The 22,160-nt window shown below is 49.3% G+C and overlaps 1 protein-coding gene across 1 annotated transcript; it reads right to left on the bottom strand.

Moving 5' to 3' along the window:
- Positions 1-2: 2 nt before the first annotated feature.
- ABCC10 (ATP binding cassette subfamily C member 10) lies at positions 3-20,428 on the bottom strand. The gene is made up of 22 exons (XM_064158767.1): positions 19,971-20,428; positions 18,387-18,583; positions 16,057-17,425; positions 13,816-14,043; positions 13,453-13,609; positions 11,199-11,338; positions 10,642-10,721; positions 10,322-10,493; positions 9,314-9,412; positions 8,924-9,113; positions 8,479-8,556; positions 7,921-8,112; positions 7,370-7,505; positions 6,792-6,987; positions 6,117-6,460; positions 5,795-5,964; positions 5,337-5,497; positions 4,688-4,941; positions 4,223-4,368; positions 3,658-3,755; positions 3,350-3,462; positions 3-1,145 (listed from the first exon to the last, which is right to left on the bottom strand). The coding sequence occupies exons 2-22, from the start codon at positions 18,545-18,547 to the stop codon at positions 1,010-1,012; spliced, it is 4,620 nt and encodes a 1,539-aa protein (XP_064014837.1). The 5' UTR covers positions 18,548-18,583; positions 19,971-20,428; the 3' UTR covers positions 3-1,009.
- Between the last annotated feature and the right edge of the window lie 1,732 nt (positions 20,429-22,160).

The following is a 22,160-nucleotide window of genomic DNA, read 5'->3' as shown; positions in this document are numbered from 1 at the left end:
TATCAGAGAATCAGAAAATCATTTAGTGTGCAAGGGATCACTGGACACCAACCTCCTGGTTGCAGCCGATTCAATTAGATCTGCTTGGTCACCTACTCACTGTGGATAATTATCTTCCATCACTTCCCTCCAGAAGGCAAAACCAAACTGTAGCACTGAGCTGTCTTGCCTCATGCTCTGGCTGCAGGGGTGAAGGTGACTCCTGCAGGTTTGGAGGAAGGAATGGGACTTAGCTCAGGACAGCAGAGCAAAGGTATGTACCTGCAAGGCACAGCCTTAAGAGTGTCAGGAGAAGGGTAAAGTCCAAGACTGAGTTCAAGGGTGCCAATGAGAACAGCAATCTGACCTTAAAAGTGAAAGCAGCTGGAAGCAGGGCAGGAGGGATAGGGAGTTTTTCCGTTGGAAAAGTAATCTTGAAACAAATGAGCCTCACAGGCCTCTAATGTAATCACATTCTATCTCTTCAGCTAAAGGCCTCTACTGCAAACTGGAGGGAAGGCAGCAAGGCCTCCAGCTGCAACCTTCTGGGCAATGAAAGGTCACTGTCCTCTGAAAGTAGTAGGGAGAAGGTAGGGTTGCCTTTGCACAAAGGGCACCACAAAGTCTATGTCCAGTAGGAAGAGGGGAGAGGGACCTGACTAATGCAGCTTCACAAGAGCTAGAATCATTGAATCATGTTACCACCTCAAAATGCACATGTGAGGCTAAGTCTCAGATTAGAAGCCTCTCCTTCAGTGATCAAAAAACCCCTCTGTAGTCTCAAAGGGGAAACTTGAAGGGGAGCAGTATCCCATCAGTCAGGCTTGCACAGCCCTAAGCACCATGTGCCATCTTCCACAGTGGCATGCTCCCATACCTGAGGCCACACAATTGCTGTCTGCAGGAAGGAATAACCCCTTCCCTCACCTCAGCATCTCCTGGTCCTGCAAGGACAGGGCTGGTTGCTGAGACAAGAGGAAAGCCAGGCACAGAGCCAGGAGGGCTGCCTGGGCCCAGCCCAAGGTGGAGGTCACTGCTGCCCACTGTGCAGGAGGCGCTGGAACAAGGAGCCATCTTTCTGGCTTAGGTGGGTGGGTGAGTCCAGCTCTGCCACTCTCCCAGCTTGCATCACTAGCACACGGTCTGAGTCCAAGATGGTGTTCAGCCTGTGGATAACAAACAACAGGACAGATGTTGGTGGATCTGAGAAATAATCCTGGACATTGCTTCCCCCAGTGTCCAGGGATAGCCCAAGACATGCCCAGTGCCAGGATCTGAGGACCATGTCCCTGTGCACTCAGGGGCACAGTGCAGTGCAGGTCCCCAGAGAGACTCTGCATACTGCTGAAACACACAAGCCCTTAGGAGAGCACAGCAATGCCTTCCAGTTGCTGGACATGGCAGGGCACCAGAAGCAGAGAGGGAAGCTCTATGGAGGGAGAGCTCAGGGCACACCTGGTTCTGTGGTTGAACATCTCTGTTCCCACAGAAAAGTTGCTTCTCTTTGCCCCTACATTTCCTCAGCTATTGCCTCCTGAGGGTAGCATAAATGGCCTTGTGCATCAGCTGCCCTTCCCTAGCAGTCTGGCATATTTCCTCATGCTGCCATCACTAGTGGACAGCTGCCAGACTGCCAATCACAGCACCTGTAGCACACAGATGCACCCAGTTTTGCCCAGACTGCTGCTAGAAGGGCAGCAACCTCTGGCCCCAGGAGAGAAGACAGGGCAGGAGGAATTCCTTTACATGCATTGTGCACTGTTCAGTGTGAAACCACAGTCCTACAAAACTGCAAGTCACAGGGAAGACACTGCACAGCATTTCAGCAGCTAAAAAGCTGTATGGAGTTCAGGATTATAGTTACATATTCACACACGAAAGAGGGCCAAGCTACTGCACTGAAAGTGATGTGGAGTGGCAAGGGACAAGAACAAAGTCACTTCACTCCCTAGATTTCACTCGTGCAACTAACAGTTCACCCAAAGCTGAACACCATGGAAGAGGTGAGGAGGAAGTTCTTCACTGAGAGAGTCATTGGACACTGGAATGGGCTGCCCGAGGAGGTGGTGGAGTCGTCGTCCCTGGGGCACTTCAAGGCAAGGTTGGACGTGGCACTTGGTGCCACGGTCTAGCCTTGAGCTCTGTGATAAAGGGTTGGACTTGATGATCTGTGAGGTCTCTTCCAACCCTAATGATACTGTGATACTGTGATACTGTAACCATGGGTACAAAGCAACTCCATCACCACTTCTCCCTCCTTACTGCTCTCCTCAATCTCCCTTTATCCCACTGGAAGAGAAGCTGGAGCCATCTTCAACCCAGTCTTGCTGCCTTGCCTTCAGCCACTCTTTCCACCACTTTTTCCTCTGCTGGTGTTTTCTAATTACTCCTCCATCAGAGGTAGCCTCCTCCCACCCACCCCAAACACACATCTCAGCCACAGTGCCCTTACCTTTCATCTTTATTTACAGACAACACCCCTAGTGTAGGGACCAAATTCCCTCCTACCTACCTGATGTATTTAACAAGACCCACTCAAAGCACTTACCAGGCCCAGACCACCCTGCCTGCCATCTATCACTCCCACTTCTGTACAGCAGGATACAAGCCTCTGACACCTGCTCAGCTGATTATTTTTGTGGTAACCTTTGTGCTATGAAAACATTCCTCATGCAACTCCTCCAAATTCTCCACTTAGCAAGAGTGAGAGCACTGCCTAATGCTAACCCAGCCCTTCTCAGTATCCATGGTACTCAAGTTTTGCCTTCCTCCTGCCACCGGTAAATATCTGCTGTCCCTGCTCTCACACTAAATCTCTCCTCTGTGGGGCGAGCACTGTTGCCCTGTCCTTCCTGGGCAGCGTCTAGCTTGCTGGCACAGGCTTCTGGAAAACAGAACTACTCAGCGTTCCGCCTCCCCTGGCCATGAGCTCGCTGCAGCCCTATGTGCTGGCTGTCCTGCAGTGCCCTCTACTGAGCCAGAGACACCTGCTCCTCCCCGGTGTTCAGGATGCTCCTTCTGTGGGATTAGTTCTCCGTGGCTCCTTGCCCTAATTTGGCAACACCGCAAGGTTCGATTTACTACTCCTGTCCCAGCAGGAAGCGCCCAGGGGGAGCCATCTGCCACACAGCGTAGAGTTTCGCCCTTCGCTGTCCCGCAGTTTCTGGGTACAAGATTTTCACGTCTAGTTATTCCCAGCACCCAGGAGCTAATAAAGCAGAAAAAGCAAACAGGCAAAGTCCAGCCTTAGACACTTGAAAAGCCTCCTCGTGGAGACCTCCCTGCTCGGCTCAAGGCACAGCCATGGCATGTAGCCACCAGCCCGGAGGGGTGGGATGAATTTAGGCGCAGAGTGCTGCTTCCTCCGTACCTGTGGGCAATTGTCAGAATGGTTTTGGCAGCAAAGCACTGGCGGATGGTCTGCTGCAGCAGCTGGTCTGTCTTCTGGTCCACACTGGCTGTGGCCTCATCGATACACAGCACCTGCCACGGACAGAGAATGAAAGGAAATGCCAAGCACCACAGAGAATCCCACACAATCCCTGCCTGCAGACAACCTGAGCAGGTAGGACAGGATGCCTGTTCCAATCACAGCCCCAGCTCGGGAGTGCTCTGCTCCCCACACAGCCTTCAGCAGCTCCCATCCCAGGATTGCTCCAGCAGAGGCAGGGCACTCACCTTGGCTTGTGTCAGGAGTGCTCTTGCCAGACATAACAGCTGCCTCTGTCCCACAGACAGACTTTTCCCCCTCTCTCCCACTTCACTGTCCAATCCACCTGCAGAGGACAAACTCAGCAGTCACCCCAGCAGGTTCTGCACAGTTTGGGGTGCAGTTTTTGCTCTCCCAGTTTGGGGTTTTCCCAGTAGCACTCAAAATGCTAGTCCCACTCAAGCCCACGCCCTGGGAACTAGTCTTTACACCTGAACACAAGCAAGATCTGGCAGAGATGCCACGTTTCCCAGAACTAGGAGCTGGCTTATCTCTCAGACTCTGCTTTAACATCCACTGGGGCCTGTTATCATCAGCAAGATTCTGTCACCCAACCCATCATCTGCCAGTCCCTTGCCACTGAGTCTCAGGGAACGCCACAGGGTCCCACTGGTCTGTTCCCACCCTGTTCCTAATGTGGCCTCTCCTAACCAATTCTCTACTGTACTCATCTGGCCTCTCTTCCTCAGCTGCCTGAGTTGAGTCCTCCTCCTGCCTCCCCACAAAAGAGCTTCTCACTGGGCTCAGACTCACCCATTCGAGCAACAACATCCCAGAGGTGGCACTGCTCTAGCACCTTGTGGAGCTCAGCATCTGTCCTTTTTCCTTCGGGGTCCAGGTTCTCTCGGATTGAGCCGCTGAACAAAAACGGATCCTGGGGGATGATTGCTAGCCTAGATCTGCAAGCAAACGAGAGTTGAGAGCCCATGGGGTAGGTTCTGCTGAAAAGCAAAGGCCTGTTATTGTTCTTTCCTGAGGTGAGGTGTCTTGGCGTGTTCCCTATCTGAAAGGCACATGTCTCACATATTTAGCCTCATTGCCTCAGCACAACTGTTCAGAAACAACGATGCAACTCCTAAAAATGTGCTACAGTTAGACAAGAGGGTGCCATGACAGTGAGCCCTTTGCTCCTCACTCTTCCCTTTGGCATCCACCCACTGACAGCTCTCAGCCTCCAGGCTCTGCCAGCTGCCCTCCACTCTGCTCTGCCCTCCGTACCTCAGTTCCTCCAAGCCCACAAGCTGGCTGTCAACACCATCCAAGAGAATCCGGCCTGCCTTCAGCTCCAGCATGCGGAAAAGAGCCAAGAAAAGGGTGGACTTTCCAGATCCTGTGCGACCCACAATCCCCACCTTCTCTCCAGGGTAAATGGTGAAGCTCACATCTTCGAGTACATTAGGCAAGCCTGCTCGGTACGCCAGGACTACGTGCTGGAATTCCACAAGCCCCTGGCATGGCCAGTCAGCAGCAACCTACAGGTGAGACAGGACGTGACCATGACCCACTGTTGTCTTCAGCCTCACCTTCCCAAATGTCAAGTCCTATTCCTCCCTTTGGATGGTTACTCTGCTCCTGAGTGGACCAAATGCACAGCCCAGCTCCAACTCCAGCCACCTCCTAGGCTTGTTTTTTTCTCAGTCTGGACCTATCACCCATTCTTCTCTCCTAACCTTTCCCATCATTCCATTCTTCATTAACTCTGCAAGAGATTCAGGGATATACTGATAAAGGATGAGTGATCAAGGTAGTTTGTGGGGATGAGGGCCCTCCACCCATTCACTAGACTCCTGTGATCTCCCCAGGGAGCAAGAGTAGGGCACAGAGCCAGAGGATGCGCAGGGCCCTGAGAACATATTTGAGCTTTTACCTCAATCAGTTTATGCTGAGGCTCTGTGGGGATGTCTGTGGTGTACTCCTCTGTCCGCTCCACACTCACCATCATGGTCTCTGTCATAGTGAAGCTGGAAATCAGACCTGAGAGCAGGTTTGTGACAGATAGGGCGTATGACAGTGCAAGGCCCACAAGTCCTGTGACAACAAAAGCATAAGCAAGGGTGTTACTGGCAGAGAAGAAGCCAAGATCATGATGGCAGGACAAGGAAACAAGGGAGAAATCAGCATTCTGGAGTCTGGGATCACACTTGATGATGGGGACACACAGAACGAGGAACAGGAGCTGATGCACTACACTGTGGATGACTTGCAAAGGGACAGGGAGCAGGACCTCTGGATCTAACTCCAGTGTAGGAAGATGTGCAGCTTCGATCTAGGAGAGAGGAACAGCTGGGCCTAGGGGTGGCCACAGAACAATCCCTGGCAGCCTACCTGGATTTCCCAGCTGTTTCTGGTGCTGGATGATGGCAATTCCTGCAATAGCAGTAACCACGGCGACCCCAATCATCTGCAAGCGGACGTCCAGCCACTGCGCTGCTGTGTTGCTGGCAAAGAGGCAGCGCTGGCTCTCTTCCAGGCGCAGGTGATTCTCCAGCTCAAACCTGGCAGGCATGTAACAGAGGTCTGCACCACTCAGTCTTCACTCCTCCTGCCCCAGAGCACAGCCATTCCTGCTATACCATAACCAGCCCCACATCCAAGAAGGCCCAGGTCTGTACAGCCAAAGCTCTGGGTGCTCTTTCTTTCCACTCACCTCCGTGTTGCCTGCATGGCTCTGATGCTGCTCAGCCCTGAGAGGGTCTCTGAGAAGTGAGTGTAAATGGGAGACAGGGTGACACTGCAGAGGCGCTTGAGCTCCCGGGAGGTACACCGGTAGTAGCGCTGGATGGAGAAGTAGAGGGCGGTCAGAGGGAGTAAGACCAGCCCAATCCATGGGAGGCCATAGGTCATCATTATCAGCATGCCCAAGAGCCCATATATGTTGGCCAGGAAGATGTTGAGCACAAATGGCAGGCTGTCATCCACACAGTACAGGTCTGAGGAGAAGCGGTTCAGGATCCGTCCTGTTGGTGTGGTGTCAAAGAAGGTGACTGTGGCCTGGCAACAAGGGAACCAGAAAGTAAGTCAGTCAGTTGCCCTCACTGTGACTGTACACTGAAGCCTAATTAGTGAATAGATACAGGTGGTAGCCAAAAAACACCCCTCCATGAAATGGAACAAGCTTCACAGGACACATTTTGAACCCCAGGTCACTGGCCCCTTGTCCTGATTGTGGTGCAGCCCTTTTTGGATATAATCCTACAGGCAGCTCATCAGATAGTATCAGCAGAAGCCCTAATCCACCTCCCACATCCTTACTCTCAGCTGTGAAAAAAATGTCAAAGCAGAGCAAGTCGAAGGAGCCTCAGCCTGCCCTGGACTTTCTGACCTTCAGAACCCTCTGGAGCAGTCGGTTGTGAATAACGGTGGCAGCACGGAGAGCACCATAAGCAAAGAGGAAGGCCCGAAGAATGGTGAAGAGGGAGTTGGCCCCTGCAATGCTCCCATAAACTATCAGATAGAAATCCACATCCAGTGAGCCATTGGAAGGGACTGGGGTGGTGTCCAAAGCTTGAATGGGGGAGCTGGAACACAGAATAAGGAAGATTATGCAACTGCCAAGGTCCCCATGACAGTAAACTCACAGACAGGGCATGAGAACTGAGAAGAAATCTCAGTGGGAAACCAGGATACCTCAACATGATACTCCTGTGAGAGACCTCCCCTTTGGCACACTGGGACAAAGTGATTCCTGTGTAGGTGCCTTCCACCAATCCCAAATAGGAGCCCTTTGAGCATTTCATCACAACAGTGATTTTGTTTCTCTTTCTTTGCCAAGGCAGTCAAACAGATCCCCTGGAGCGGGCTGGTTAGTTTATCCCTGCTCTCAGTAAGGATCTTCACAGCAAATACACTTAAGGGCAAAATGGGAGCTTCCTTTGGCAACTCCTGATCAGATTCACTTACACAAGCCCAACAATGGAGAAGAGAAGCAGGTGTGGGGAAGGCAGGGATGCTGAGCAGACCATCACAGAGGTATTTGCTGTCTGGGCTATGCTGGAGATCCAGTGTGACAGCCACCAGTCTGAGACATTTCTGGATGCTACAGAGGAAGACAGGCTATTGCATAAAGTGGAATTCAACCTTCGAATCAGCAGATACAAAGCAGAAAATCTGGAGGGGAGGCTGCTGGGTAGCTTTTGTTATTGTTTCACTGTCTAGCTTAGTCTTCCCCTGCCTTAATTTTCCACAGTTAGCAGTAGAAGCAGGAGCAAGGGAACAGTCCTGACCTGAAGCAGCAACACAGCACTGCTACTGCAGCAGTGTGATGCCAGATCCTGCTCCCACATGTGCTCCCTCCCAGCTGTGCCACTTAAGTTTGGGAAGAGAAAAGAGGTCTTCCTGCAGGGAGAGCTGTTAATTCCCAGGCCTCTTGTCTTCCCTGGACTCTGAACAACCAGGGAATGACAGGAGAGTATACATCTGAAGGGAGATGTGCTGCTGGGCCCCTGGCTCACCTTGCATCAGAAAGAGCGAGAAAAGGATGGACAATACCAAGGAGGTGCCCATTGCTAGCCAATATGCTTTGTACACATGAAAAGCCACTGCCCCTTCCTTCTTCTCTTCCTCCTTGTGGATGAGATGATTGTTTTGTGTTGACTCTTTTGCCTCTATCTCTACAGCCACTTCTTGGTCCTGTTCATCAGGGGCTGTGGGAATGGAGACAAAAGCAAATGTCAGTGTGACACAAGTTCCTCCTGTAACTGTTCCTTGCTGTGAATGGACTGAGCCTAGGGTACAAGAAAGACTTCTCTTTGAAGATAGGTGCAACAATCCTCTCAGACTTGCACCCCAAGTTGAATCACAAGTGGAACAATGGATTCAAATATTACTCCAAGCCAAGAGACAACAACACACGGGCCTCCTCTACCCTTAGGCACACACTACCCACGGATCAGTACTGCCACAGCAGAGTAACATGGTGGAAGCTCTGCTCTAAGGCCAGCAGCCACCAGGTAAAGGCTCTGGGCTGAGCTGTGCTGCCCCTCCCACCCTCAAGCTTGCCAGGTATGGACCTTTCTCCTTCTGTCTCTTGTCCGTGTCCTTGGACTTGGGGAAGGCTTCCACAAGTGGCAGGATATCAGCTGGTGTGCCTGTGAAGAGAGACGTAAAAATGCTTCAGTCCGTGAGGAATAGATGTCAACTACTTCCTGCCTCTTGCTATGAAATGACCCAGTTTTGTTCTAACTTTCCTTATTTTCTCTCACAGCACCTCCATCTGTAAGGCCCTACTCCATACAACCTGCTATAGCCTTCTGCCTTAGCAGCTCCCCACCTCCAGGGCTGTCCTGGTTTGTCTGTGAATCCGCACATTCCTTTCCATCCCATCTTTGCACACACACAGTAACCTCAAGCATGGGGTCCCTCACTAGTTAATCCTACTCCCTCATGCCCATCTTTGCTCAAGTCATTCCCAGACTGGAACACAGGCACGAATGATGCCTGAGACAGTGAATGTACCTGTCTTAACTATTCTGCCGTTGTCCATTAACAACAAGGCATCAGCCTTCTCCAGAAACTCTGTCCTGTGGGTACAAAGGATCCTGGTCTTGTGTTTGAGAACTCCAAGAATGCATTTCTGCATAAGATGGTTGGCTACTTCTGCATCAACAGCAGCCAGGGGATCATCAAGAAGGTAAAGCTCTTTCTCCTGAGAGGGAGACACAAGACAAACAGCAGCAGGAAATGCTGTAGAGAAATGTGCAAGTGCCTCTGTGTGGCACAGTACCAGCACAATGTGATTTAAGACAGGCTGCTAGAGCACACTGTACAGCTGAGTGCTTCCAGCTTCTTTATAGCTGACTTGGCAGTGGGCACAATCTACCACAGCACAACTCCTTTGCTATTTACCTGGTAAACGGCTCTGGCAAGCGCGATTCGAGCCTTCTGTCCCCCACTGAGAGTCACACCATTTTCACCCACCTCTGTCTGGTCACCTGCTGGTAAAATCTGAAACATTTTAGGAAATCCATTTAGAAGGGACAGGAAACTACAGGAGACCCAAAGCCAGAACCCTGGAGTCCCTCTCCTACCTCTGGTAGTAATTCCTTGGGGAAATTATCATACTGAAAATGAAAGGATGCAACAGTCTACACTGAAGCTGCAGACAACTGTCAAGCTTGGTATTACTGCAACTGAACTCTCTTACAACCCAAAACAGGGTGACCATACCTCAACTACCCTTGAGAGAGACTTCTGGTCTGAAATTGCACTTGGGCATTTTCTGGGAAAGCAAGAGCTGTATCCACACCAAAATCATGCCAGGGCCCAGCCAAACAGTTTAGTCGTAAAAGCTACAGTTTCCTCTTGATTTGGTGGCACAGACATAGTTCAGTGTTTGTCAAATCTTGTGTTTATAGAGTATTTCTTTGCCAAACCAAAGAGGAGCTCCTAGTACTTGACGTTTCAGAGAATCAGGTATCAGGTTAGAGAGTAACAGAAGGCAAGCTGTGCTTACTGGCTGATACAGCCACAAGCCTCTAACCTAGCATATGCATATTACTGACAGAGGAGTGCAGACTCAGCCCTTCCAGAGCTCAGGGACATTTCTTCTCAGCCAAAAAAATGCATGAGCCTACTAACAGGTTTTGCCTGAAAAACCTGGCAGCCATCAGCTCTGCACAAACACATCCATTCCTCAGGAACAAGGTTAGGGTTTGGTTTAGCAGCAGCAGAAACTATCCAAAGTGCTACCAGAGTGTATGGTCTGGGACTGGTAATCAGAGCAACATAATGTGACTGGCACATTGGAAAAGCAGTCTATAGCCTGAAAGAATGAGAACTGCTCCCACGGAGCCTCAGGCTGGATGCAAAAGCTGCCCAAGGCAGCCCAGACACGTTTACAGTTCAGGCACTCACATTCAGGTCATCAGAGAGCGCGCAGGCCTCCACCACCTCCTTGTAGAGCCTAGCATCATACTGCCGCCCAAAAAGGATGTTCTCACGGACAGTGGCAGACTGTATCCAAGGCTCCTGTGTGGCCAGACCAAATCCTTGCTCCAGGCCACAAATATACACTCGTCCACCTTGTCTGCAGGCATACCAGAAGTGGATGGAAAGGGCAACAAAGGAGAACTGTTGTCAAATCAAAACGGTCTCCAAATAGGGATAGCAGTGGAGGGTCTCTGTCTGCTACAGCATGGAGGGACCAGGCAGGGAGAAGCCTTTAGGCTACTTACTTAATGAGCTCTCCAGTGACGGCTGCAAGCAGAGAGCTTTTGCCAGAGCCGATCTTCCCAACGACTCCCAGGAGCATGCCCTGAAAAAGGAAATGGAAAGGAGCAACCTGATGTGCTAACACAGAGTGGCTTGTCTAGATTTCTTGAGCCACACATAGCCTGTAAGAAAGCTGACTATTGTATAAAACTAGGACTATCTCACAGGTTCAGTAGTGGAGCTGGGTGCAGTTGTTGGGTATACCAAACTCCTGATATGAAAGGGCACAAGTCTGCAAGGAATGTTAATTCTGGTGCCTTGAGTGTGTTCCCTGCTCAGTCTGCAGCAGCCGTAGAAAGCAGGCAGAGCTGGTTCATCTTTTGTGTGTAAGCCACAACTCAATCTCCTACAGCACCTTTCAGCTCTAAGAAATGTGACACGTGTCCTGAGCCTCTTGACTGAGAAAAGACTTGATCCATGGCTCATAGATGAGGAAAACATGAAAGCATGCCATTCTTGCTCCACTATTTGGCTTCTCTAGAGTAATTCTCTCTCTACGACCTCCTGTGTCCTTGCTCACCTGTTTCACTGACAGGTTCTCAATGTGCAGTTGCAGAGTGCCTGTGAGTAAGGACTGCCTGGTGCTTTCCTTCTCAACTGGTGTCCAGGAGAAGGCTGCACATTGCATCTCTATGGCAGCAGCAGTACCTGAAGGGGTATCTGCAAGAGAAATGCAGCACAGCATACTATGAGAAGGCCACAAAATGAGAGACACTTGGCATCACAAATTCTATCAGCTTTGTTCCCAAATAGATGAGACCACAGGAAGGACATCACCATGATGCCCTTGAGCCAGTCACACAGTGGGACACTCGCCTCCTTACATGTCCTTAAACTTGTACTTCCCTTCCTCCAGTCCTCCTGTCTTCAGCTTCCACCAGACACACACAGTGACCTGCTGGCTATCATGGAGACACTGTGAGGATAAGCTGCTTTTGTTATTGTTTAAGGTAAAAGAATGGCAGGCAACTAACAAAAGGCAAAGAATGAGAGAAAATGAGCTGTGATGGAGGGGCACCTCTCCAAGCCTTTCTGCCAGGGAAATTCAGGGTTGTTTATAGCTTCAGTGTCAGAGGAGCTTTGGACAGAGGAGGAAGAAGCTTCTAAATGGCCATCTGAAGGCAGGGACAAGCAATGGTCTATGGTTTGTAAAGAGAAGTGTTACAGCCTTCTCTCCCACTTGCCACAGCACGATGGTGCAGATCACCCCTTCCCTGGGACACTTTTGCAATGCTGGCACCTGGAAATTTATGAATTCAGCACCAGCTGTGGTGCTCTTGCTTAATTACAGAATGAAAGTGGCTGGGACAACTTCATACCTTCTGATCTTGCCTAATGGGAAAGCAAGCCAAAACAACTCAGTATCTGCACATCCCTGGGACAAGTTCAGTGAGTGGGAACTATGAGGTACCACTAACCACACTTGCAACTCCTCAGTACCTTGGGAAGGTGCTGACAATTCAAGCCCATAGGCCCCTATGAAAAGTGCCAGGTTTGCCTGGTAAGATTAATGGCCACAGTGGAAAAACCACTGGCCAAAGCACCAACCAAACTCTTTCAGTCCTACAAATACTGATCCAAAGTGAGGCTTGTTAGAGCTCTCTAGGATTACAATGACTGTGACTAAAGATTCTGCTGAGCTGGAATGACTCTCAGGTCCAACTCCAATCATCCCCACTGTCTGTCTGTAAAGACTGACGACAGGGAAGACCATCTGCTTGTAGTAATCAGACAGTAGAGACATAACTATTCACTACCTCTATGATTTTATGAAATCCTAAAGACTCCTGTATGCCCAAATCTACTAGGATCCACAGGAAAAGAAACATCCTAATCACAGGCTAATCTCTATCAGTACACAGCTCTCTGTGTGTCTGTTTGCATGATTGGCTTTTTGCTTTTGTTAAAAACTGCCTTACAGTTCACTGCAACAGTGTCCAAGCACTTTAAATTCCTGCTATCCTGAAATTACACAGGATGCACAAACTTATGTTAGCCACACTGTAATCCTTACACCCAAATCACCTCAGTCATAAATAGCTGACCAAGTCTGAGACTAGAGGTGGATATAATCTTACTCTCTGAAGACATCTGGAGAACAAGGGAGTCCATTCTGAGCCTCATTACTCAATGGGAGGGTCTTATTTACCACCTTCACTGCCAGTCTCCTCAGTACTGTTAGTCATGAACTGCCGACCGGGTCTAAGCATGGATGCAGGCACACCTAGGCTCCTCTCCAAGAAGGTGTTTAGAGAGCCAAGGCAACCATTCTGAAAACCTAGTGAGTCAAAGGGAAGGCCATCTTTACCCTCTTTATTCCCAGCTCCTGTGAAAGTCAGCCCAGCCTGATCTAAGTCAATTTCTCTCTGGATACTTCTTGCACAACCATATTAATCCAACTCCAACCAATTTGACTTTGCAGGAAGGTAGTGAATCCTGCCACCAAACTGAACTTTGATTAACCTTTGCTAAACTTTGCTAACATCTCTCAAGCTCATTTGAGCTCTGTCAAATTATCTACCTCAACAAATACATTACTGCCTTCCCATACTGGGCGAGGGGCATTCCACTCATTGCACAGCAGGCAGAATTCTAAACCAGGATTCCACAACAACTGATTTAAAGGGGGAACACACAGAAATGAAGAGCCTTTGCTCTGCCTCTGACATCAAACAGCTTGAATCCTGAAGTCACAGACCGCTGTCCTCCCTGGGCCTTACACCTCAGCTCTCCCTGCCCAGTGTCCCAGGTGCAGCAGCATCCTTTGACATTACCTAGGGAATAATAAGCTTCCAGGTCCTGGTCTACAAGCTCAAGGAAACGCTGGATTCGATCCAGGGAAACTTTGGCTTCCAAGATTGAATTCAACACCCACGGGAAACTATTGAGAGGAAGAATAAGCATCCCAACAAGGGCCAGTGCTGTGAACACCTGTATGGATAGGGAAACAACCGTGAGTTGGAGACTGTACTTCCATGCATCTTGTTCCCTCCAAACAGCTTCACCAGTGAGAACCTGAAGGGCTGTGGGGAAACACAGCCTGGGTTTATCCTGCCGTAATGCCTCAGGACTGCAGCACCACTGAAGACTGTTCTCCAAAAGCACAAGGTTGGAGGTCTGGTCCCCCTACTACTTACTTTTGTGGCCGTCAGCAGGTGACCCAACAGGACATAGGTGATGAAGATGGCAATGGAGACGATAACAGGCAGTGCTGCCCACAGATACACGCACACAGCATCCAGGTACCGGACAGCTCGTAGCTTCTGCAGCTCTTCAGCTCGGCAGGCACTTATCCTGCTGCTGAAGTGCTTCTCCCAGGTGTAGAACTTGATCACACGGATGCCAGATAGGAACTCTGTCATTAACTGCAGGCAAAGAGGAAAAAGCACATAGAGAAACCTGTGCCTGCCTAATACAACAAATGCTAGCTAGGTATCTGGGCTGGGGGCAGGTTTGCAGTTGCCTCCTGCTAAGGGCCTAGCTAGAGATACCAGGAACCATTTACTGCTAACAAAGACAGAACCTCAAGTGGCAGTCACTGGGAATTTTTCTTTCACTCATTTCACCAGCTTCCTCTGCCAGCTGTGCTGTGAAAAGGCAAAATATACTGCTTCTCAACTGAAAGACATGCTACACAAGCAAAGGGGTGTGTGAAATTACTGTGTCCAGACTGGATGCCATTTACCTGCTTTTGCCTGACAAACCCCTGAGATAGTAACATCTGGCTCTCAGGCCTGGTACTGCCATGACACAGCAAGGCTGTGTCCAGCACCTGGCTGGCTGACATCCAGCAGCTCAGGTGTCCCTCCAGCATGCTGTCCTCATTCCTGCTCTGGGGTCAGCATGTGCAGAGTGGGCAAAGAATTATGTGTGTGTCTAACGTGAAAAAAACCCTAACATGAGAGAGTTCACTCAGCAAATCAGTCATACAGCAGCTAGAGAAAAGTTCAACATATTCCATATGGAAAATAAGTACTTCTAAAGCTCCCAACAGTTCCAACATGGAGTTGACTTATGTTCTGTGCTTCCAAGGCACGATAGAAATGGCAAGTGAAAGTGCTGTCCGCTCTCATTACAGATACAAGGCAGGAATTAGAAGTAAAAGGTGGGAATCAAATGTTTGACATGTGGTAAGGAAAGAGAAGGTACTGCAAATATGCAAAAAACAGTGGACAAGACCACTTGAAGGTGCCAAGCTTGGAGCAAAATAAAGCTACCTTGATAACTGCCTTTGTCCATACTGCAAGCTACCTCACCACTGATGGCACTACTGGAGGAAGAGAATACGAAGCAGTTGTGAGTCCTACTTTGACAATAAGGCAAAGTGTAAGGTCCTGCACCTAGGTTTGGGCAATCCTCAATATCAGTACAGACTAGAGAATGCTGAAACAGAGTAGCCCTGCAGAAAATGACCTGGGGGTGCTGGTGGATGAGAAGCTGGATATGAGCCAGCAGTGTGCACTTGCAGCCCTGAAGGCAAATCACATCCTAGGCTGCATCAAAAGAGGTGTGGCCAGCAGGTCAAGAGAGGTGATTCTGCCATTTTGCTCTGGTAAGACCTCACCTGGAGTACTGCATCCAGCTTTGGAGCTCTCAGCACAGGAAGGACAGGGGCCTGATGGAGCAGATTCAGAGGAGGGCCACAAAAATGATCAAGGGGCTGGAATATCTCTCCTACAAGGACAGGCTGAGGAACCTGGAGTTGTTCAGCCTGCAGAAGAGAAGGCTCTGGGGAGACCTAATAGCAGGCTTCCAGTAGCCGAAGGGGGCCTGTAAGAAGGATGGAGAGGGACTGTTTACAAAGGCCTGTAGTGATAGGATGACAGGCAATGGCTTCAAACTAGAAAAGAGTAGATTTAAAATGGATGTTAGGAGCAAGTGCTTTACAATGAGGGTGGTGGAACACTTGAACAGGTTACCCAGAGAGGTAGATGAGGCCTCATCCCTGGAGATATTCAAGGTCAGGCTTGACATGGCTCTGAGCAACCTGATCTAGTGCAGTATGTTCCTGCTCACTGCAGGGGTTTGGATTAGTTGACCTTTGGAGATCTCTTTCAACCCAAACCATTCTATGATTCTATGCTACACACAGAAAATAAAACTGCAAGGGAACATGAATTAGCCCAAGGGGCAAAACAAGCATTAAGGTTTACTTTCTTGTCAGTGGTGAAACTGCATCATCATGAAACACTCCTGAACCGTGTGTGTGTGTGTGTGTGTGTGTGTGTGTGCATGCACCCCGTCTAGCAGTCTTCCCAACAGCTACAACTCAACTAATCTGCCTTGGATCATGACAAGTAGCCAAAAAGCCAACATCTCAAGGTCAAACAGGGAGAAAAAATAGCAATACACTCAGAGAACCATCAGCTTCCCCTCACCTTGACTCGTGTATCTTTGTGTTTCAGCATCTCCTGGTTGTTCATCACAATGCGATTAGCTATAACCTTGTTGATGGGCACAAGCAGCAGTGCCAGGGACAAGCCTCCCAAAAAGGCTACCCCTACCTGCTCATAAAGGAGGTAGAGTGTAATGGCAAACTGGAAAGGCAGGCTCCACAATTCATGGAAGCTGGTGCAGAAGCTGACTAACCTAGTAGCATCTGTGCTCATGAAGTTGACAATTTCCCCTACAGTGAAGCAGGTAAGGCTGCTGCTACTGACACGCAGAACCTTGCGGTAGATGGCAGAGATTATGGCAGCTCGCACCATCAGTGTCACCTTGTTCATCTCATAGTTGAACTGGTTGCGCAAGAGAGCACCCAAGAAGGAGCCAGCAAAGAGTCCAAGGGCATAGAGCACCCCATGGCTCAGGGGCTCTTGCCGTGACTCCATGAAGTTCACCAGCAGGTTCAGAAGCAGAGGGCCTGAGAACCCCAGCAGGCTGCCAGCCAGCTTGAGAAGTCCAAGGGAGTAGAAACGAAGCCCAAATGCTGCATGGAGGACTGAGAAGAGTTGCACAGGCTTCTGGGCACGGTGAAGGCTGTCTGGAGCATTGCTGCTCCCATCACTTCTGGCAATGATTGGGCTAGTATGAGACACAGTCTCTTCCTCTACTTGGTGGAGAGCTGCCTTCTTCTGCCAGCAAGTGTAGAAACGGTCACAGACTCTGGCAGCCTGGAGCTGGCGAGGAAGCACACAGACATCCTGTGGCTGTTTCAGCCTGCCCTGACTGCCACATTTCATAAGAGGGTTCATCCAAACATAAAAGAAGCGCGAGAGCCAGCTCTCACCATCTTCTGCCACTCTCTGCTGGTCAGGCACTGGTATTCCTGCCTCTGACATGAGCTGGTCTTGATGCCAGGAGTGATTGATGGAGAGGAAGTCTTGCCTGCCGGTAGTGGGGAAGAGGTAGCCAATCATATACACAAGCAGAGAGGCCAGCTGCAGACAGAGAATGGCAAACCTGAAGGAGGCGGCAGGGTGAGCAGGGGACCAAGCTATCTTGCTGTGGTAGTACCATACCAGTTTGATGATGAGGGAAGGTATGGGCAAGAGAGCAAGGAAAGCCAGGACCACTGGGCCCTTTTTAGAGTCACGGATGGATCTGAAGAGCATGAGAAGAGCGAGGCCGTGCGTGAACCATGTGAGGGCAGCGGTACCATTTACCAGCACTTCCAGGAACACAGGGCCCAGCTCTTGCTGAGAAATGCTGGCTGGTATGGTATCAGCAAGGAATAAGACAACAAGTACAAAGGAGGCAGCAATTCTGCATCCCCAGCTTGGCCTGCAAGGCACCCAGGAGCCAGATCTAGAGGAGGAAAGAACAGAGCAAAAAAATACAACTGAAATTAAACCATCTTTCAGTCAATACTCTCCTTTCTTTCCTCCCTCTTCCAAGTTTTATCTGTTACTCTTACTTAACCTCCTGGATTCACCTCCCTCAACTTGTAACTTCAGATGCAGGCATTGCTAAACATCAGGTCAGTACAGCCCAGTATCTGATCAATGTCAGAGACTGAGATGCTACCAAAGAGCATTTCTCTACAACAATGAGTTTGCAAATCGTGATGCATTGTGGTTAAATCAGACTCCAGTCCGTGAGGATTAAAGAATAGAAAAAGTTTATTTAACCTCTTTAACACAAACCTGGAAGGACAAATTCTCTCTATCACACTTCCCATCCTTGATTTCTCATGTCTTTCGACATTTGTTATTTTTACCAATGTTGGTTTCAGTGATGCTGTGTACATGAAGTCCACAATCCACTGCCCAAGGAAGTATTCAATTATCACTTGGTACATTATCATTTGTTGCCTTTTGATATCATTAAATGCTGCCATGTTCACAAACTTCAGAAGAGGGTAAATAAATCCCCATTTTTTGGTTTCTTTGAACTCATTATTACCAGATACATATATATATGTCCTGGTTTCAGGACAATCCTTCATGTGATTTTGGATTTATATTCTCTCCCAGAAGACTCACAGTTTTCCCAACCTTCATTTGTTGAAATTCTTTTGAATTATTGCCTGTTGGTTTATATTCTCTACCCTCTCTATTATTTATGGACACCTTTCTGCAATGGAGGGACCAGAGCTGTACAGCACACTCCAAATCAGGACTGATGCTAAGAAATATAACAGCATTAGAATATAGTGTCCTTCTCTAACTACACATACAGTACACTATAAGAAAATTTGATTTCCAGCCTTTCACCTTGCCTCCAGTCCTGCATAACACTAAAGAGCTAAACAAGTTAGTTGTCATACCTTGGAGTGCCAAGGAAGCAGGCACTAACCACTGCAAGCATTGCATGAGGAATCACATTTAGTGTCAGCTGATTAAAGCAATGGCCAATGCTGCCATGAACCCACACAGGGAGTGGATCGTCTGGGCTGGTCCCACACAAATCAGCCAGGATCTTCTCCATCCTTTGTTGGGAACTGAATGTGAAAGACAGGATTTCCTAAAAGAGAAAAGAAGAAACAGCATGCAGTGCAAAGGTACAGCCCCACCCCAAAGTGGACTACGGTAAGAATGAACATAGCACTAGAAGTAACATCCTGGGTCACAGAGTCCAGGTCCTATTACTGCACATTTTCTATCTTATCATCTCCTTTACAGAATGATCAAGCTCCACCTTCAAATAAATTATGCTGTTTGCTCCACTGAGTCATCCTGAGACCTCAATGCTCCGAGAATACAAGACTTGCTACTTCCAGGTTGATTTTTTTCTCATGGTTGGTGTGCTAGTTTGAAGCAGGCTAAAATGTTTTGGTGAGAACAACTAGATTACAGGCTGTGAAAGGGAAACAATGGTGATGTCTGCTTCACCCATAGGCTTGCTGAGATGCATAGGAACAAGAAATAAAAACACAGATAACTACTCTCACTTGGGGCTGCTGGCTGAGCTGCATCTCACTCTCTAACCTCACCCTCCAGTTTGGACTAATCCACTTTGCTTCCTAACCCCCTGGCTGAACCTCCATTCTTCCTTGGGACTGGGATAAGGTTGAGAGGGGCAGGGGGAAGGTGAGGGGCAGTTGGGAGCCCCTCCTGGGGACTCAGGTTTCTGGGAGGGGAGTTGTGTTTCTGTATTACCTTTTACCTTGTCTATTTCTGTCTATAACTGTATCTACTGTAAATATCTGCTTGTATATTGTGCCAGATGTAAATATAAGCTTCATTCATATTTCCAAAGCTGGCTGAGTCTAGTCTGGGTGATTTCCAAAGTGTGGGGGGCAGGGAACACTCAAACCATCACAGCTGGTTTATCCTTTGAAACTAACACGAGAAGGCATTTGCCTCGCATACTGATCACTCTGAAAAACAATTTGAGCTGCTCAACCAACTGTATCGATTGTATTTCCACCTTCAAAACAACTCTCACAATGATACTCCTTAAGACAGCAGTTAACATTTTTGAAAGAACAAGATTAAGAGTCGCAAAAATTCCACATTTTCCAACCATGTGGGCTTGTGTAAGGGGTTGCACCTGGGAAATTAACCACTGGTAGCAGTGCATTAATCTCAAACAAGAATAGCAGACCAAGGATATCAAACATCTGTTTTAGTATGAAGTTAAGAGTAACAATGACTACTCATCTGCTGCACCGCAGTTTCTCCCTCGTTGTCACTTTGTACACGACATGTCACTTCCCCAAAGGCAAACTAGCGTTGTGAATTATCACCTAGCACCCCTTTCTGCACCAGAACTGGAATAAATCAGGTTATCTCAATGTTAATTGGGGTTTTTTGCACACTGGGTAAAGAACCTAGATTTGGGGCAATATAAAACTCCCTCTAGACCGCTCGGGAGAATGCCGGTGGCCACCAAAAAAAGCGAACAGTACCTCCAAGCTACACAGGACACAGAATCCCAGAAGGACTGCGACTCTCTGTGCTGCTCCACGGACTGAAGCACGCGTGGGAAGGCTTCAGCTTCAAAGCCATTTCTGTTTGTACCGGCTGGTCACACTCGAGGCGGCCCCGGGCAGCCTGAGCTATTTGGAGGTGTCCCTGCTCACTGCAAGGCCATTGGACAAGATGACTTTTGAGGGTCCCTTCCAATCCAATGCAATCTGCGAATCCCCAGCGTGGGAACGCGGGAAAGCAGCACTATACCACCCGAGCCGAGATGCACGTTCAGATCACGACGGTCCTCCAGGCATGAACCGCTGCAGCCCTGGCTGCGGGGAAACCCTGGCTAAAGCCCGACTTGGCGACCGCCTCACTGTGGCGAAGAGCAGGCAGACGGATCGGTGCACGGCCTGCAGCGCTGGGGACCGCAGAGAGCTTCCCCTCTGCCACTCCTCACGGCACAACGCGCACCAGCGCCGCTACCCCCGTCCCGCTCCTGCGGCGCGACTAAGTTTGACCTGCGACCCCACCGTACCTCGGCTCGCGTCCCACCTCGGCGCTCACTGAGGGGCAGAAGGGCCAGCGGTGCCACGGGCGCCCCCTGCGGGGCGGGAGGACGCGCGGCAGGCCAGCGCGGGTGCCGCGGGGCCCGGCGGCGGGGCCGGCAGAAGCCAGCGCTGGGTGAGGAGTGGGGTCAGGGACACACCGGCGTGGAGCGGGCGCGGGGCATAACGGGCCAGCGGCGCCAGGGAGGCGATGCACAAGCACCCTGCGCTTGTGGGTAGCTCTCCCCAAGCAGCGCCCGTCAGCCGGCTTCAGAGCGCCGTGCCGCCGGCAGGTAGATGGAGAAACCAAGAGACTTGGGGATCAGCCAAAAGCACCGGGCTGAGGAGAAGCAGCAAACGAACCGAACACATGTAGCTCGTTCAGACTTTTCATCAAAAATAAGGCCTTGTGCTGGGAGGTACAGCCCAGGCAGTGCTTTTATGTGTGTCAGTGTGACTTTAAAAGTTTATGATCTTAACCTAATACAACCCGCCGAATAACACCAGCTAAACAGAAACACTTGCTTTGCCTGCGGATGACAAAGCTGAGCGGTGCAATTCACACGCCAGAGGGACGGGATGTGATCCAGAAGGACCTGGAGAAGGGGGCCCAGGTGAACCTCACGAGGCTCACCGAGACTTAAGTGCAACATCCTGCAGCTGGGTTGTAACAAGTCCCATTATCAATCCAGGCTAGGGGAGGATGTCATATCCACAGCAACAAAGAGCTATGTGGCAAAGAAAGACTGCTCCCCTCCCGTATGGTTTTATTTTGTAACAGATGACTTAATACACTTCCCAAGACTTGGAATGAGTGTTGGTTGCGTGCCCATTCACTCCCCAGGTACAAAGCTAGCCCAGACAAGCCTTAAATTCAGAAATATCAACCTTGTAATTATAGATGTAAAAATTTCTGACAGCAGTTGTCTGCTTGGATGCATTTTCTGTTCTCCTTACCGGGACTCTGCTATCAGCTGAACCATCCTTAAATTCCATGGTGTGATGGTTTGGGTGTTCCCTGCCCCCCTACACTTTAGAAGTCACCCAGACTAGTCTCAGACAGCTCTGGGAATATAAATGAAGCTATTTACAGCTAGCACAATATACAAGCAGATATTTACAATATATACAGTTATAGACAGAAATATACAAGGTAAAAGTAATAAACACAACTCCCCTCCCAGAAACCTGAGTCCCCAGGAGTTGCTCTCAACCACCCCTGCACCTTCCCCCTGCTCCTCTCAACCTTACCCCAGTCCTAAAGAAGAATAGAGGTTCAGCCAAGAGGTCCAAGGCTTAATTACTTGACATAGACCAAAATGTTCTCATGGATAGGCTGCTTTGCCTGGACCTGAAGACACAACATACATATTTTGCCTTGTTTTTCAGGGGGAAAAATAGTGATTTTGTTATAAAAATGCATTAGTTGTCTTTATTCTTACTAGTAGCCTAGCAATTTAACATTAGAGGGAGTGCTGCATGGTTGTCCCATGCCCCTGTATACACTCTTGACTCAGAGATAAAACATTATAATTAGGGTCTTATGCTTTTTCTGTTACTGCACTGCCCTTCAACCTAATGGTCCAAGTTAAATTAAATTCAATTCTGATTCCTGTTTATTTGTTCATAGTGAGCTAC

The sequence above is a fragment of the Pogoniulus pusillus genome, chromosome 18 (assembly GCF_015220805.1).
Source record: "Pogoniulus pusillus isolate bPogPus1 chromosome 18, bPogPus1.pri, whole genome shotgun sequence".
NCBI lineage: Eukaryota > Metazoa > Chordata > Aves > Piciformes > Lybiidae > Pogoniulus > Pogoniulus pusillus.
Note: the sequence above shows the minus strand (reverse complement) of the source record. Positions and strands in the feature narration are given on the sequence as shown.